Source organism: Hyperoodon ampullatus (assembly GCF_949752795.1).
Source record: "Hyperoodon ampullatus genome assembly, chromosome: 1".
NCBI classification, from domain to species: domain Eukaryota; kingdom Metazoa; phylum Chordata; class Mammalia; order Artiodactyla; family Ziphiidae; genus Hyperoodon; species Hyperoodon ampullatus.
Genome location: NC_136914.1, coordinates 190,523,693 through 190,541,902, shown reverse-complemented (window position 1 = coordinate 190,541,902; position 18,210 = coordinate 190,523,693). Strand labels below are relative to the sequence as shown.

The 18,210-nt window shown below is 41.6% G+C and overlaps 1 protein-coding gene across 1 annotated transcript in view; it reads left to right on the top strand.

Annotated features, from left to right (window-relative positions):
* The window catches only part of SGMS1 (sphingomyelin synthase 1), a gene marked incomplete at both ends in the record, with an annotated part of 36,836 nt that extends 18,871 nt beyond the window's left edge, over positions 1-17,965 (top strand). Inside the window, 3 exons of the mRNA XM_079718038.1 lie at positions 15,233-15,386; positions 16,907-17,073; positions 17,786-17,965. Coding sequence (XP_079574164.1) covers positions 15,233-15,386; positions 16,907-17,073; positions 17,786-17,965 — 501 coding nt within the window. The remainder of the gene's footprint in view (positions 1-15,232; positions 15,387-16,906; positions 17,074-17,785) is intronic.
* Positions 17,966-18,210: the final 245 nt, after the last annotated feature.

Genomic DNA, 18,210 nt, shown 5'->3' with positions numbered 1-18,210 from the left:
AATTTTGGACATTTTATCTCATAACTTTAACGCTGTTGGTACATTCAGCACAATTAACAGTAATTCTTTGGTATTGGCAATTACCAACTCATAGAATATCTTGATTGTCTTAAAAAATGCCTTTTTTAAAAAAACAGTTGGTTTGTATAAATTAGGATCCACAGTCTTTATATTACAGTTAGTTGTTCTGTCTCTTAAGTCTCTACATTCTAGAGCAGCTCCTTCTCTCCTCCCTACCCCCCATTTTTTTTGTTTTTGGCATGAGGGATCTTAGTTCCCCAACCAGGGATCGAACCTGTGCCCCCTGCAGTGGGAGCTCCAAGTCTGAACCGTTGGACCGCCAGGGAAGTCCCCCCACCCCCTTTTTTTAAACCCCATCAGTAACTTACGGAGATCAGAGCAGTTGTCCTGGAGAATATCCCACATTCTGGATTTATCTGTTTGCTTCTTTCTAGCGTCAATTAACTTCTTCCTCTCTCCTCCATATTTCCTCTAAATAGAAAGTTGGCTCTGGAGACTTGATTCAGTTGTTCTAATTTCTTTGGCAAGAACACTTCACAAATAAAAACAATGATTTCTGAAGCTAGACAGAAGACTTGGAAAAGGTCTTGAAGGCTCAGTGCTGCCTCTTGGAGATCAAGCTTAAGAAATTGAGGGGTCAGACAGGGGTCAGAGCACTGCACTGGGGAACAGTGTCAGAAGGGAGCGAGGGGTAGCGCTCAAGAGAGACCCCAGAGACCACCTCTGCCCACCTTAGAGCCCTACCCAGGGCTTGGTTAGTCAAAACGGAAAGGAACCTTACTGAAAGTCATCCAGTCCAGTGTCTGAATATCCTCGCCACCAAATCTTGATCAAACTCTCTCTGAACCATTGCACAGAGAGGGGACTTATTACCCTGTAAAAATACAGACCTACCCAGTAGTAGAAAGAACACTGAGGTCAGAGTGAGGGTGGTGTCGTCCAGCACTTGCTAGCTGTGCAGCAGTTGCATTTAACTTCTCAGAGCCTCAGTCCCTTTGTTGGCAAGACAGGGCTTATGGCACTTTTCATACCATCTTAAGGAGTTGCGAGAGTGAAAGAAGGCAGTAAATACACAGGGCTCTGTAGATGTAAAATGCTGTCCAGAAATAAGAAAGCTTGGTATGGCCACCACGCCTTAACCCCTAGACTCTTATTCATCCAGAGAAAATGTATTTAACGTGCATTAAGCACCTGCTGTGTCTGAGGTACTGGAGTGCAAGGGGGTGAGCAAAGTAGACAGAAGTCCCTGCCTTTGTAGAAAGTGCTTTAAGACCACCTCATCCAAACTTGCATCTTATATAATGTGGAAAATGCTGTGATATAAGGACCTTAAGCTAAGCCGCTGGCCCTAGGGATAAGAGAAGTAGAGACAGATTTGAGCAATATTTAAGTGGCTGAATCAGTGCAGCTTAGCAATACATTTGATATAGGGAATGAGGAGAGAAAGGAAGGATTTCAAAGGCAACTGGCTTTTACCACTGGGATACTTATAAGGTAAGGAGGAAAACGGAGTTAATGACTTCAGATTAAACAAATAGAGTCTGAGGTACTTGTGAGATATCTAAGTGGTGGTGTCCAGGCCAACTAGCAGTCTAGGTCTGAAATTGAGGGGAAAATCAGCGCTAGAAATTAAATATTTGTGATTCATCATATTCTCGGTGGTGTTAAAGCTGTTGGTATGGATGAAAAGGCCAGAGACAGGACGTTAAAGTACGATGCTTCCAGAATTGCTTATACCCTGACTTGAGACACCATCTAAGGCCTGTTGGTTGGTTGGTGGATATTCTTACGGTTATCAATCATCATTAAACTCCAAGGGAAGAGAGTTGAGCTTTAGAATACGACTTTGTTTAACATGGGCACGTGAACTTAAACTTGGTTCTGCCAACATACAAAACCCCATAATTAGTATACTTAATTCTTCCCTTAACACCAGTATTCAAAACGCATGGCTTCTAAGAAAAATGTTCCAGCAGGTATGCAGTAGTAATTAAGAAAATTGTTCCTAGTGTTCATTCACTTGCTGGCAGTGTACTCTTTACTTCACAAAATGTCATGGCTTAGAGAAGTAATTGTCATGTGAAATGATGAGGTGAGAAGAGAAGGGGGCCTGTCATCAGATGCTCCTGCAACAGAGATGAGCTGCTGGGGCGTGAGAAGGGAAGGAAGCATTCAGTTCCTGGAACAGGAGCTTCTGGGAAACACTAGTCCTGTATCCCAGTGGGTGTGCATGGTGTGCTTACAAGGCTGCCAAGTTTGTGCAGCCTTGATTACTACCCCTTGTTAATATCAGCACAGCTTTTCTCCAAGGAGCATGTGTCCCAACCAGAAAACACCTTCTTGTCTTCTTGTTCCAACTTTTTAGGATTCAGTTTTTAAAAATAAAAAAGGCAGAAACATTTGAGGATTCTTCTATGTTCTAAGTTTTATGTAAGAAATTTTTGTTGTTGTTGTTTTAGCAAACTCCACAAGAAAAAAAAGAAAGAAAAAAGAACTGCCCCAGATAACACAGATACACTGTTATTGGAAGAGAAGGGATAACTTCTGCTGTTTTCAACTCTCATTTTAATAATCACTTGAGTTAATCTAATGCCTAAGCATTAAAATGAGATTCATGTTGGTTCTGGTTTTTGGTCTCCATGGTGACCTTAGATTTGAAAACCTTCAAAACGAGAGAGTTACGTTACATCCTGGGTACTTAGCTGGCTAACGCATTAATCTGACATGGTGTTTTCAGTGGAATGATTCTCTTGAACTTCAAAAACATGTCTTTTTATTTTTCCATCCAGCATACTTGAACATAGCCCACTGTTGGACAAGGCTGAGATTAATTGGACATCTGAGATTAATTGTTCAGTGGAACAATAAAATACAAATATAATAACAGAAAGACTTCCGTGTTCTTTCCTGCCACTGTCAGTTTTTTTGCATTGCACGAATTAGAAAGATCAAAGCACCTCCTTCAATTCGATGCTAAGCTGTGATGTAGTAATCCTCAGCCTCAAGGGTCTCTTTACTGGCATGTGTTCAGTCTTACAAGACTCATTGCTTTTCAGGATTTTATAACCTTTTTAAGTTCTTTCCTACTTTCTTAGGTAACAGCTTGGGTGTTCAGAAGCTGCCCTCCTCGCTGACAAATGTTGGTGTTCTGATTAGCTCCTGCTAACCTTATCAGCATTTCAGAATATGGCTTGTGTTCTGTTACCAAAATAGCTTCATGTCATCCTGTTGAATCGTGTGGAATTTAAATTGTCAGTGCTTGATTTTACCTAATTTTCTGCTTGCCTCCCAGTTTCTTATCATCAGTATAATTTTGCATTTTGTTCATTCTCATATTTTAAAAAATTTCTCGCTTTATAATTTCCAGTAACCTTCCCCATCCCAAGTCTCTTCTCCACTTTCCCGTTTTTCTCTCCACTGTTCTCTTCCCTTTTCAAGAATGAGAAAAAAAGAAAAAGAAAAATGTACTAAGTCACTTTTTTCTGTCTTAAAAAAAGATTATTTTTTCTCCATTTTAAAGAAACTCTACATTCATTATAGATACATTGTAAAAATGTAAAAAGGAAAATTCTTACACTCATGGTTCTATCTACTGTTCATGTTTCAGTATATTTATTCTTTATGTGTATTTTGCTTACATAGTTCTGATCATGCTTTTTGTGCAGTTGTTCCTGTGTCTTTATAGTTAACATTTGTTATATGCATTTTTACATGATTTTATAAATTTTCTAAATGGTTTTCTTATTTATGGGAAGTCGCCAGGGAGACAGGGATTGTGAGGCAGGGAGATTATAGATGTGACTTCTTTTCATAAACAAGCAGATTGCTTACTTCTGAACAAACATTTCTAGAGGACCTGTCTTGCGTGGGGTAAATTTTGAGGATACACAAATATGTAAGACAAATGGGCATCCAAAGCTGTGACAGACATGTAACACATAAGATTATTCTCTGACTACAGTCTTCACTGTAATAGGCGTGTGGTGTTCAGTTGCCATGGAAGCAGAGAAGAAGGTGGCAAACTTTGCTGGGAGTGTTGGCTGCACTGAGGAGGTGCCATCCAAGCCAAGTCTGAAAAGGATGAGTAGGTGTTTGCCAAGTGGAGTTAAAGGGAGAGAACAGAAAGGGTGTGAAAGGAAGTCTGAGTGTGCAGGTAAAGTTAGATACGCCTGGGCATGTGATCCTGTGGGCTGAGTGGCAGAGAGAAAGCCAGAGAGGCAAGTTGTGGGCAGATTTTAAGGGGTCTGGTCACCCTTCTAAGGAGTTAGGCCCAGGAAGCCAGGAAAGGTTGAAGCAGTGAATAGGATGTGATCACATCTGTCTCTTAGAAAGCCATCTCTCCAGTGATACAGAAGGTAAGCTGTTTGGGAGAGAGGAGGGGAGGTAGACTTCGAGCGGTGCTAAATTATGTCTACCTGTTTCGTGCCAGGTATGATTCTCAATGTCTTTTCATTGAAGTCTCACAGTCATGAGTGGGAGGAAGTTGCAGTTGGTCCAGAGATGCTTGACTTGCCTGTTGTCTTGCAGGTACTAACTAAGTGGCAGAGACAAGAAGTTCGGCCGCATCTCTGTTCTTGGTACTTCACACGAGGGAGGCAGATGAGGCTGCTTTTGTGTGGTGTTTCGAATTTAGAGTTGAGGAATGCCTAGACCAGGGCAAACACTGGGAAGGTGACAGAGGTTTCCTGTGTGGCAGCAGTCATCTAGTGTGAAGAGGTCACCAGGGTGAAAAAGCATTCACTGAAGAAATACAAAGAGCCTCGGAGGTGACGCTGTATGACTCTACACGAAGCGTGATCCACTGTGTCAGAGTACAGGCAGATGGACAGCAGGACTTTTGTCCTGAGGAAGGTTCCAGAGCTTCCTAGACACTGCAGGCCAGTGGGTTCCATTCAGAAGCCATACTGTCCTGCTTGAGAGGCTCCCACTGGCCACATGTGAGACAATTGGAGCATCACAATGAAATTATGACAGTAATTAATTATAATACATTAATAAGAAACATTTAAAAAATTAGTGCTGGTGGAGAAAAAATTAACTGCTAGATATAAAAGAAATATTAGAAATAGAAAATCACCATTTTGCAACCACTGTAGTAATAATTCAAGCAAGAATCATCAACAGATGCTAAAGCCACTGGGTGAAAGGTGGGGCACCATAATATTTATATAGTTTCAAAAAGTCACAAACTGCTTGTTAATAATAAAGGGGCAAAGGTGTGTATTCGGAGGAGAAATCTGGCAGACACTCTGGCAGCCAAGTGATCAAACCAGCAGCAGGATAAATGATATCAGATGCTTTTTGATATGATGCACTGGGTAGGACACATCATTTCTGTATATTCCTGCCAATAACATTTAACCTGAGTTTAAACATAAGGAAACAATCAGATAAAGCCAAATGGAGGGACATGCTGTTGATATAAAAAAACTAGACTGGACTCTTTAAAAATGTCAGTGTCATTTAAAAAAAACAAAAGGACTGAGAAACTAGTAGACTAAGAAAAATTAAGAGTATGACAAGTACCCTCAGTATGTCTCCTCTGATTGAATCCTAGATTCGGGGGGAAAGCTATACAGGACATTGTTGAGACTATGGGGGTGTCTGAATAAAGATGTCTATTAACCATGATAGTATTCTATCATTGTTAAATTTCGTGAGTGTGATTACAGAAGAAAATGTCCTTGTTTGTACACTTAAGGGTAAAGTGTCATAATGTATTCAACTTAATTCTCAAATGGCCCAGGAAAAAAAAGTGGGAGAAGAAGGAGAAGCAAATGTGGCAAAATATTGATAACTGATGAGTCTAAGGATGTTCATTATTCTCTTCTTTAGATTTACACATTTTCAAAGCAAAAATTTGAGGGAATTTTTTTTTCAATTTTCACTTCATGACCAGGTAGGCTACACAATCTCTCAGATATAATTTTTGTTAAAGGGAAATCTTGCCTGACTGAAATACTGGATTTCTTTAATGTGACAAATAAGTATCTGGGTAAATGGAAATCCATAGCTGACCTTTATTTAAGATTTTATGAAGCCTTTGATAAGTCTCCTTACCAAAGGCCATGAAAATATTTTTACGTTTTTACTGGGGGAAAGGGAGGCTGGTAGGGGATGAGTGCTTTATTGCTGATGATTATTTAGAGACCCCTCCCCATGAAGAAAAAAAAAAAAAAGCCTGCCTGGTATAGGACCTCTTGGATACATTGGATAATGGAGCAGTATGGAGAGCCAAATCCCTCAGAGCTCAGTGGAGGGAAAAATGTTTTTAAAGTTGTATATCTGAGTTCTAAGAGGATGTGCATAAGGAAATCTCCCTACTTCAGATCATTTGAGATGGATATAATATTTGCGGATGAAACTAAATCTTCCCAGGAATGAAATGATAACCATCTGAGGAAGAATTCATAAAAGTGATCACAGACGAACATCCATGAGGGCTGTGTATTTAAGGAGAACCATCCCAATTTCACTTCTTGGCTGCTAAGCGTTGAGTTCTCACTTAAGGAACTCCTTACCCAAATGATGGACCTAACTTGATCATTGTAATGTGGTCTGATTTTTGTATAGCACTTTATAATTTTTGAGCAATCACTTTTATAGACATTACCTCCCTTTGGCAGTGAGGGTTGAGGATGAGGTGGTGGTGTTCTCGCCATTTTACAGATGAGAAAACTGAAGCTAGAATGGGTAAAATGGTTTGTCCAGAGCCACCCGGATGGTTAACCCAAAACTGGGGCTTGCGGCTGGATTTATCCTCACTGTTGTTCTTATGACATAAGCTTAGAGGTCTTTGGAGCATCCCTCCTACACAGCACAACATAAAGCAGGGAAAGTTAAGATCAAACTGAAAACACCTTGTTCAAGAAGGTGGAAAATGTGTAATTTGTTTGTGAAAGATTCCCATGGAAATAACTTTTTTAGAGATGGGGAAATTTGATTTAATGGAAAAAACACTTATGAAAAATAGCTCTTTAGTGAATAATGAATAAAATTTTTAAGCCATTCAACTATATTTAAATGATTTATGTAAAATGGATTCAGTTTCATTAGCATGACAAAAACAAACAAAAAAAAGTGAACCTGGAGACATTGTCCAGCCTTTGTTATTTGGAGACGTGTGTGCACCAATAGCTGCTCTTTCCAGGGATCCAAAAGGCAAGATCCTTTAGTGAGAGGTAAGACATTTGGATCTGATCCAACTGAGTCACTGTGAAATAGAAAAATAGCGCCTCTATTTGCTTATCTGTAAAATGGATATAATTACATATACACTAACCACCTGATAGGCTTGTGAGGCTACAATGAGATAATTGATAGGAAAACTCTGTTAAAAAGTTGGAATCTCTATACAAATAAAATGTAATATTTTATTATGTAGAAACGACCCCACATTCCTTTTTGTTTTTTTTTACTCCTCAATCGACAGTAATAAAAAGGTATGAGAAATTATAAGGGACAGTTTTCTTTTTTAATTGGCGTATAATTGCTTTACAGTGTTGTGTTAGTTTCTGCTGTCCAATGAAGTGAATCAGCTATTTGTATACATATATCCCCTCCCTCTTGGACCTCCCTCCCCACCTCCAATCCCATCCATCTAGATCATCACAGAGCACTGAACTGAGCTCCCTGTGCTGTACTGCAGGTTCCCACTAGCTAGCTATTTTACACATGGTCGTGTATTTATGTCAAACCTGATCTCCCAATTCCTCCCACCCTCCCCTTGCCCCACTGTGTCCACACGTCCATCCTCTACATCTGAGTCTCTATTCCTGCCCTGGAAATAGGTTCATCTGTACTATTTTTCTAGATTCCACACATATGCATTAATATACGATATTTGTTTTTCTCTTTCTGACTTACTTCACTTTGTATGACAGACTCTAGGTCCATCCATATCTCTACAAATGACCCAATTTCGTTCCTTTTTATGGCTGAGTAATATTCCATTGTATATATGTACCACATCTTCATGGTATATATGTATCACAGAAGGTCTGAGAAATTATAAGGGGCAGTTTTGAACCTCTCACTGCTGCTGTGAAATCTAAAACATTCATCAGACTTAGTAACACACCATCTTCCCCTCAGAGTCTTCAAGGTCATGCTCAAGGACATTTCATGGCTCAAATTAGTTCTTAAGTGTCCATCACTGGTTAGGAGGGCCATGTGCCTGTTGAAATTCAGGAAGTGGCATAGTTTTGCTGCTTTTGTTTGGGAGTTGAAGTTGAGGCGGGGACTGCAGCACGTAGCATGTGTTTCCCAGTTGCAGGCTGCGCAGGACATGGATTGATGGGGATTCCACTGATCCTCCTGTTCGCTGATGCTTGATTCCCTTAGCGGATCTGACCTGTGATCTGGGTGTTGAAGAGCAGCTTTCTTTACATGCCATGGATGATAGTGAATTTTCTCTTTTGGAGGAAGACTTTTCTTCTGGAACAAGACAAGAAGTTATTTGCCCTGGTGCTAGTAGGTAGATTCATTGAATGCATGAATGAGGACAGGTCCACTGAGAGACATCTGACTGTTCATGGTGGCTGGTATGGGGCATGATGGCATGACATTACCTTTGTAAGGAACCTAGGCTGCTCAGAGCAAGGTTGCTTCACGTGTATCCGGTTCTTGGTTTATGCAGGCTTGGGGAGGCGCTGGCAGTGTACAGGTAGCGTGCAGTTTGCAGATAATACATACGTGGAGTCAGAGGACTTGGGTCCCATTCCAGCTCCCAAACTGAACAGCTGGGGGACCCAGGACAGAGTTAAGACCTGCCTCGCTGATTTTTCAGGGCTGCTGTAAGATGAAGCATTGGTAAGACGCAAGGATTATATTAAATAGCATTTCTGCTCTTTAGCACTCACTTTCAGCCCTTCCTCCAAGTTATACGAAAGCCATTGATTCGTGCAGCATTATTTGATGAGTTTGGGTTCCAGGTTCTCCCTCTCCTGCCAGAAGGGGATGGAGCACAGTGAATCTCCCCACTTTTCAGATGCACTTAAGAGAAAAGGCAAGTGCATGAGGCCATCTGCAAACTGAATGGTGGTGAACAGCCCGTCATCAGAGCACTGTGTATTCAGCATTGAAAACATACTGGGGGGGCTTCCCTGGTGGCACAGTGGTTGAGAGTCCGCCTGCCGATGCAGGGGACACGGGTTCGTGCCCCGGTCTGGGAAGATCCCACATGCCGCGGAGCGGCTGGGCCCGTGAGCCACGGCCGCTAGGCCTGCGCGTCCGGAGCCTGTGCTCCACAACGGGAGAGGCCACAACGGTGAGAGGCCCGCGTACCGCAAAAAAAACAAAAACAAAAAAACAACATACTGGGGGAACCTGTTTTTCAGTAACCAAAGGCTCACTGGTTTGAACCCTTCTGGAGTGGTCTGTCTCTTTCAGAAGCCTCTCCGTCTGCCTTCTGCTCTCAATTTCTTTCTATGTCTCATATTGCTTAAGTGATTTGGCCAGTTAATTTCTTGGCCGTTCATTAGAAGTTAAAGAAAATTGCTCTGTTTTTACTGAAAAGTGATTTTTCTCTGACCCCAGGAGATCATAATTCACATAATGATGCAGATGCAAGACCTTGTCACAGCTTTGTAGTGCCCACTGAGAAAGTGTTTTTGTGAATGTCCCCCAAATATCTCTGCTTTCAAAGATGAGCACTCAAAAGTCTACTGATGGGGAGGTTAGGGCTCCAGGTACACACCTCTTTCCCACTGAATGTAACCCAAAACACAGGCCACAGTGTCTGGAGCAGCCCTTTGAGGACTCTGGAAAATGGTAGCAGGCAGAGTGCAGAAGGAAACTAAAATGAGAAGTGAGGGAGATCGAGCTGGGAGTTTCCTGTTTCTGCTTCCTCCTCCTCCTCCCTCCCCCTCCTCCCCTCCTCTCCTCCTTCCTTTTCCTCCTTTTCCTTTCTCCCTCCTCCCCCTTGTTCCTCCTCCATCCTCCTCCTCCTCTTCCTCTTCTTCTTCTGTTTTCTTCCCATGTCTCCTGCCTGTACTCAGAGGTAACCTATATCTCAGAACTGCAGAACTCCACAGGAATCCCCTCCTTTCTAGCCCAACAAGCAGGAAAAGAAGTTCCCTTGGGTTAGAGACGAGAGAACTCCTACCAGTTTCCATGCAAACCATGCTAACATGCAGTGTGTACATCCTAGATTTTTTCTGTGCATGTTTTTTTAAACAGTTATAATTATACCAAACATTTTGTTTCATTTTTTTCCTCTTGGTAGAAGAAAATATTTATGATATAACTTACTACAAAGTCATTGTCTGCTTATTTTTAAATAATGTATTAAACAATTATGGCCTAGTTCAGTGCATTTGAATCACTATAGTGTACATTTGAATCACCTCAGATTCTGGCTCAGTAGGTCCTGAGAGGGTACAGGCACACCTTATTTTACTGAGCATTGCTTTATTACACTTTATAGTTATCGCAATCTTTAGAAACTGAAAGTTGTGGCAATTCTGGGTGGAACAAGTCTGTCACCACCATTTTTCCAGCATCATTTACTCACTTCATGTGTGTGTCACATTTTGGTAATTCTTGCAGTTTTTCAAACTTCGTATTTGTTATGTGATCTGTGACCAGTGACCTTTGATGTTACTACTGCCACTTGCTGAAGGCTCAGATGATGGTTAGCATTTTTAGCAATAAAATATTTTTTTAATTAAGGCACGTGCATTGGTTTTTTAGACATAATGCTATTGTACGCTTAATAGACTACAATATCCATAACTTTTTATGCACTGGGAAACCAAAAAATTCACAAAACTCGCTTAATTGGAATATTCACTTTATTGCTGTGGTCTGGAACCGAACCTGAAGTATCTCCGAGGTAGGCCTGTAATGACAGGCAACCCCTGGTGTTGCCAGTGCTCCCCTGGCCCAGGTCCTGAATGGCAAGAGAACAGTTATTTAACAATTCCCATTTGGGTTGTTTCCAGTTTGTTGCTTTTATAAATAATATTGTGCGTAAAGGTTTTCTTCATGTTCGGGATCACTTCTTGGAGGTAGGTGCCTAGAAACAACTAAGCACCGAGTCACACACAGGTCATGGCTATTTGGATTGGTGGTCAATATTGATGATTATTTTTGCAGAGGATTTTGCCAGTTGTAATAAATATATTACTCCCCAGGTCGGTGATGAGGAAATTGACGCTTAGAGTGGTTCGGCTGCCCAGGGTCACACAGCTAATTGGTAGGAGAGCCATGCTTTTAACCCAGCCTGTCTGTTTCAGAGGCCACTGCCTCTTCCTCCCTGCACTGCTGGCTGCTGCATTTACCATGTTCCTTCCCTCCTCTTTAAGGAGCCTGTTTGAGAAGATCAGTGAGGTTGTCCCTGCCCCACCATTGGCTATCTTTTTTTAGCTTTGCTAATTAGATATGGGAAAGAATGAGCTCCTGTTAATGTTAATTTTTATTTCTATTTGTTTGACAGAGCCAGTGCCTCCAGCTGGTCACATCCTTTGTCCTTTGATAAATTTTGTTTCCTAAATGGTCTTATTTATTTGATTTATATGTACTGTGTACACGGTAAAGATGTTAAGTTGTTTCTGCTCCAATTGTCTTGTCATTTGTCTTAGAGTTTGTTTGCTTTCTTAAAGTGTAATTTAAAATTTTTATGTAGCTGTAACCATCCATCTTCTCTTCCTGTTCCCCACTGAGCTTTTAAAGAGCCTTTCCCCTTGCAGAGGTTTGACAATCATAGAAAGATATTTTTAAAAGAAAGCATAGATGTATTAAGGGCACTTGTAAGAAATGGAGCGTTAATTTTTGGCTGTTTTTCCTCAATGCCATGTTTACCTCATAATCTCTCCCTCTTTTCCTACCCATACAGTTTCTCCACAGATATTTTCCTACCAAAATGAGAGGGCAAATTTAGGGGGAATGGTGCTCAAGAATATGATTTATAGTTTTCAAAACACAGAGGGAGTTTCGAAAGGACAATTTGAAATAATGTAAACTGAAGAACTACCTAAGCTTTTTTGCCATAATTTTCTTCCATTTATTATCCGTTGTTATGACAGAACCAGACCAAACTTGCAATCTAAAACTTTCAGAAATTTTTTATCATGTTTATACATGCATGCAATTTAAGAAACAAAATGATCCTACAGGACTTATTATGAAAAACCATGGTATGCAACCCTTACCCTAATCGTACTCAGCCTGCTTTCCTATTCTCTTTAGCTCTTTTAACTGAGTCTTGTGGTGTTTACCTTCATTTCTTTAACTCTTTTTACAGAATTTTTTAGTGTGTATGTGTTTATCCTCAGGTCTCTAAGTGCCATGGCGATATTGTTTCTTTATAATTTCTAATACAGGCTGTTGCTGACTTCCTGCTGGGGAAGGCCAGGATTTAGAGCCCTTGTATTCCCCGCACAATCCACCCCCCCAGCTTGTATGTGTTCTGTGCCTTTCTTCCCCTCCCCCACCATCCCAGTACAGGAGTTTAGGCTTCTTATCCCATCTTCCCAGTGTTATTTTCTGTCCTTGATTTAACTCAGTATTCAGAGCTTACATTCTTACAGTTTTGTAAATGCTATTCATAGCCAAGTCATATAGTTTCCTATAATTACTTTTCCTTTTCAACACAATATTTCATTTCCTGTAGAGTCCGTAATTGCCTTGCTTTTTGCTCTGTTAGTTTTCTGTGTACTTACTCATTCCCGTGTTGTGACTCAGTGCAGCCACGGAATTAGGTGTTCTGTAGCCTCACCTCCAGAGCTCTGACTCACCCATGTAGGGGGCTCCCTCTCTTAGGCCTACAGCACAGCACTCAGTCTTCCCTTCGCTGGCATCCTAGCAAATCCCGTTTCTTCTTTTTTTCTGTTTTCTCCTTTGCTTTGTAGAGTACCTCTTCTGTAATTTCCCGCAAAAAGAATACATAGGTGGTAAATATTGTGAAATCTTGTATATATGAAATGACTTTAGTTTATCCTTGGTCTATTTTTTTTTTTTTTCCAGTACGCGGGCCTCTTACCACTGCGGCCTCTCCCGTCGCGGAGCACAGGCTCCGGACACACAGGCCCAGCGGCCACGGCTCACGGGCCCAGCCGCTCCGCGGCACACGGGATCCTCCCAGACCGGGGCACGAACCCATGTCCCCCGCATCAGCAGGCGGACTCCCAACCACTGCGCCACCAGGGAAGCCCCTATCCTTGGGCTATTTTTTAAGCTTAGGCTCAGTTAATAATATGGCTGGGTATAGAATTCTAAGTTGGAAATCATTTTCCCTCAGAATTTGGAGGCATTTTTCTGAAGCCTTTTCTTTTCCAGTATTGCTTTTGAAGAAGCCTGATTCTTGATCTTTTGTGTGAAGCTTGTTTTTGATCTCTGGATGCGTGAAGGTCCCTTGTTAGCCCCAAGTTTCTGAAGTTCCGTAATGCTGAGTCTTGCTATGTAGATCTGTTTGCTTCTGTTGAGCTGGGCTTTCAGTGATCCCTTTCAATTTGGAAGTTCGTATCCGCTATGTGGTATGTTCAACCTGACCTCCTTAACTAGAAATCTTGATCAGTTTTTTTAAAGGGAAATTATAATGAAACATATTTCCCAGAGCCCAGAATATTATCAGATAAATGTTGAAAAGGGGTCATGGTGATTAAGTTGGCGAACCAAAATTTAAAAGAATGCTGACAAACATAAAGTATAGACAATCACAGATTTGATTTGCCAGAGCAAATAAAAGTTTCGGTGAATGGCTTGTTCATGCCATTTACCACTCTAGTATCCAGCCCAGACTTGTATCAGAGACAGGTAGATTTATTTACAAACTTTTTCACTCTTATTAAAAGGAAAAACATGCAGTTCTACCCACATAATTTCAGGAGATTGAAGGTACATCTCACTCAGTCCCTTGCTTAAATTTGGTCCCCAAAACTCACATACCAAAAAAAAATTCATATATTTGACTTTCCAACCTCCAGCTGCTTTAGCTAATAAGTTAGTAGAACATTTGTCCTCTAGGCCAAGCGTGTGAAATAAATCTTTAAATTTTTCCCAGAGATTTTCCCCCAGATGGCAGTTATGGTAGTAAACCAATCAGTCAGTCTTTATCAGTGTAGTGAAAAAAAAAAATTCAGTAACTAAATATCTGCTGACATGTGCTCTAAAAAGTGCCAACATCTAAGGGAAGCTCTGAAGCTGCATGCTTCATCTCTAGGACCACACTCTTCCAAGGGCTGTCTGAACAGCAGTGAATATTGCGTGGACACACTTCATGGCGGCGGGGTGGGGTGGGGGTGGATTTTACATGTCTTAATATAAATTTGTAAAGGAAAAACACTCCTGTGCATCTCCTGTACTCTGAAAACCCCATTGAATACTTCTGTGACTAGATATATGGGTTCCCCCCCCCCCACACACACACACACAAGCAAATCTCTAACCCTCTTTAACTCCATTCTGGCACTGTCTACCTGGAAATAACATCAGATCCCACAGGGTAAGGGCTCAGTCTCACACTGACTGTCACCCCCCAACCACTTCAGACTCTGATCACACGTTCAGATTGTCACCTATACTTCTTACCGACCAGCTTTAAATTGGAAGTTCCTATGACCCCCCTCCTTGGGTTCAGTTAATTTGCTAGAGCTCACAGAACTCAGGAAAACATTTTACTTACTAGATTAGCAGTTTATTATAAAAGGATATAACTTAGGACCAGCCACACGGAAGAGATGTGTAGGGCAAGGTATGTGGGAAGGGGCGTGCATCACTCTCCCCACATCTCCTCATGTTCACCAACCTGGAAGCTCTCCAAATCCCTGTCCTTTTGGATTTCTGTGGAGGCTTCATTATAGAGGCATGATTGATTAAATCACTGGCCATTGGTAATTCACTCAACCCCCAGCCCTTCTCCCCTCCTTGGAAGTGGGGGGAAGTGGGAAAGAGGTTCCAACCCTCTAGTCACCTGGTTGGATCTCCTGGCAACCACCCCCATCCTTAGGGGCTTTCCAGAAGTCACCTTGAACTCATGAACATGAACCTAGGTGTGGTTGAAAGGGGCTTTTATGAATAACAAAAGACACCTCTATCTCTTCTCGGGAAATTCCAAAGGTTGTAGAAGCTCTGTGCCAGGAACAGGGACGAAGACCAAATATATATTTCTTATTATAAATCACAATATTACAAAGCTTAATTCTGAATATAAATTATAATCGTAGCAGACTTTTATGTGGGCTAATAGTCTGATTTTTTCTTTTCCCACCAGCTTTTCGGAGACTGGGAAGCCCAACTGCGGAGAATAATGAAGCTCATTGCTGGCGGCGGCCTGTCCATCACGGGCTCCCACAACATGTGTGGGGACTACCTGTACAGCGGCCACACGGTCATGCTCACACTCACCTACCTATTTATCAAAGAGTGTAAGTCGAAAGCAGCCTTCCATGAGACATGTAACCGGGCATGGAAAATGGGAACAGAACAGGCCTGATGTCAGTGGCCCTGGGGGGCGGGATTCCTACTGCCTGCTGGTTGGTACCTGCAATACTTTAATGGGGTTAAGCCTTATCCTTGGAGATGCCATATTGGAAGACTTGGGTCACAAACTGATTTTGAATCCTGGTGCTATCATTTACTAGCTCTGTGACCTTGGGGAAAACCTCTAACCTCTGTAAGTCATAGTTTCCTCATCTTTAGAATGAGATACTGATAGCTCCTTCATGAATGAGGGAGAGGTTGTGAAAATTCAAATAGATGGCATATAGGGACACTAGTAGAGGTGCAGGGAGAATGAACGGTAGCCGGTCTTTGTTGTTGTATTGTTAGAGTACCAAGTACAGATTTTCCTGGAAATGGAACATGGAGCCCTGTACATACTCTTAAGACCCTACCCCCGACTGTGACCACTCCATTTAAGCTGACAAAACTCCCTTCACCCTCTCTACTGCTGATCCCACTTATTTGGTTCAATTTTTTTACTTTTCCATAGGCTTTAACACCTTCTAACATAGTGTATAATTTACTTTATTATAATTATTATTTATTGTTTCTCTTCACCACTAGGAAGGGATCTCCCCACAAAGGCAGGCTCTTTGCTTATTTTGTTCATTGATTCCAGTGACGAGAGCAGTTCCTGTCCTGGGCACATCATAGATGCTCAATAAAAAGTGGTTGAATGAATGATGGATACTTGGACCCCTTGAAAATTCTGTAAAAGCCTAAACTGTCTTCCCCAGGGTGAGAAGGGTAGATCACACTCAGACAACGTTGTTGCCTAAAATTTCAGACCCTCTGAAGCCCACTCACTGAGAATACAAGGTAGAAAGGCCTGCACTAATAGAGATTTTGAATCTCCCATCAGATGACTTCCCAGACACTGCCGTGACCTTGGGAACATACTTGGGCTTGAATTCCCAGGCATTTGGATTCTCTCTTATTTGTATTTGAGAAATGGACATCTCAAAGACTTTCCAATTAGTGTATGGTTGCAGAACTTAGAAAGCAAATAGGGCAGTTGTATCAATTATAATTGCCTAGTCTGTGTATAAGGATCAAAAGGTATTGATTTTTGTATAGAGCATTAATCCCAAATTATTTCCTGGTAAATTTAATTGTCAGTGGGCGGTTTTGTTTTGTATTTTAATGGAGCGTGATGCATTAACCTGTCCTTATTTGTCCTTTTAAGCTACATTTATAATTACATGAGTCAAGTAATAACCAAATATAAATTACTATGGCTAAGAAAATCACTTTATGAAATAAGCTGCATCCCTTCTAACCTCCGTCACAGAGAAATGAAAGCCCTTAGATTTGCTACCCCAAAAGATCTGTTTTCAGAAGGCAAGATCCAAGGTAATTGGATTCAGAAGTAGTAGTTGAGGCATGGTTGGGTGCCCTTAGTGGTACTTGAATAATGGGACTATTGCAAATTTCTTCTTTTCAGATTCCCCTCGACGACTGTGGTGGTACCACTGGATCTGCTGGCTTCTCAGCGTGGTTGGAATCTTCTGTATTCTCTTGGCGCATGACCACTACACTGTGGATGTGGTGGTGGCATATTACATCACCACAAGACTCTTCTGGTGGTACCACACTATGGCCAATCAGCAAGTGAGTTTTTCTCCCCATTTGATTTTAACTCCTATTGCTCTTGGCCTGCCGTCGCTGGCATGGCAGGGGGAAAAGTGCAAAGAACCCACAGATGTCTTCGGTTTCTCTTTTCTTAAGAGGTAGTCAGCTAAGGTTGTGTTGTCTCTTGTGATGCTGATCCACTTCTGAATGAAAGATGAACCAGAAATGTGTTAATATAATGACATAGGAGATGGCATCCTTCTAGAACAAGAATCACATTCTCATTGTCCCTGGAAAATATTTTTTAAGCTGTGCCCACCTCTTGCTTAATTTGCATTCCTACCTTCTTTTCTATCTTTGGCCCCTCACCAGCTTAATACTTAACATTTAATTAAGTCTCTCTGTTTTCATCCTAGAAGAGTAGCTAAAACGCTAATTGAGGTATTTATTTATAGACAAGAGAGTGAGTAAGCCGCATGTTCCTCGTGTACTCCCGGAATTGGAGTTATTTGTTTTTCTGCTAGTGTGTGGCCCGGTTTACAGCTGAGTGCAGAGTGTAGAACGGTGGTGGGAGTGTGAAACTGTGGCTATGTAGATGGTCATGGGGTGGGTCTGGGGGCCTTTGTGAATTTTAATATGGAAACTATTTGAACCTAAAGTGAAAGGTTATGAGAAACGTGTATGTTCCTTTTGGGGCTGGAACCATCAGTTGTTCTTCCTGACTTGGTTTTCTCTTTCTGTGTTCTCTTAGGTGCTAAAAGAAGCTTCCCAGATGAACCTCCTGGCCAGAGTGTGGTGGTACAGGCCATTTCAGTACTTTGAAAGGAATGTCCAAGGAATTGTACCTCGATCTTACCATTGGCCCTTCCCCTGGCCAGTAATCCACCTCGGTAGGCAAGTTAAATACAGCCGGTTGGTGAGTGACACATAACAGCTGTACATGGTGGGGAAAGAGGAGCTGTCCGAAGTGCTAAGAACTCCATGAGAAAAGATGCCATAAAATGAACACCTCCCTTATCCTGTTATCTTTCAACAGTTACCTTGACTTAACCGATTGAGTTACCTGGTCAGCACTGTGATCTTTTTTTCTCTCCAAAGGACCCGCGTTGGACAACAATAAAGAAAATTTAACCTGTTGTGCACTGTATACATTTCCTGTTCATAGGCTTGGGATTT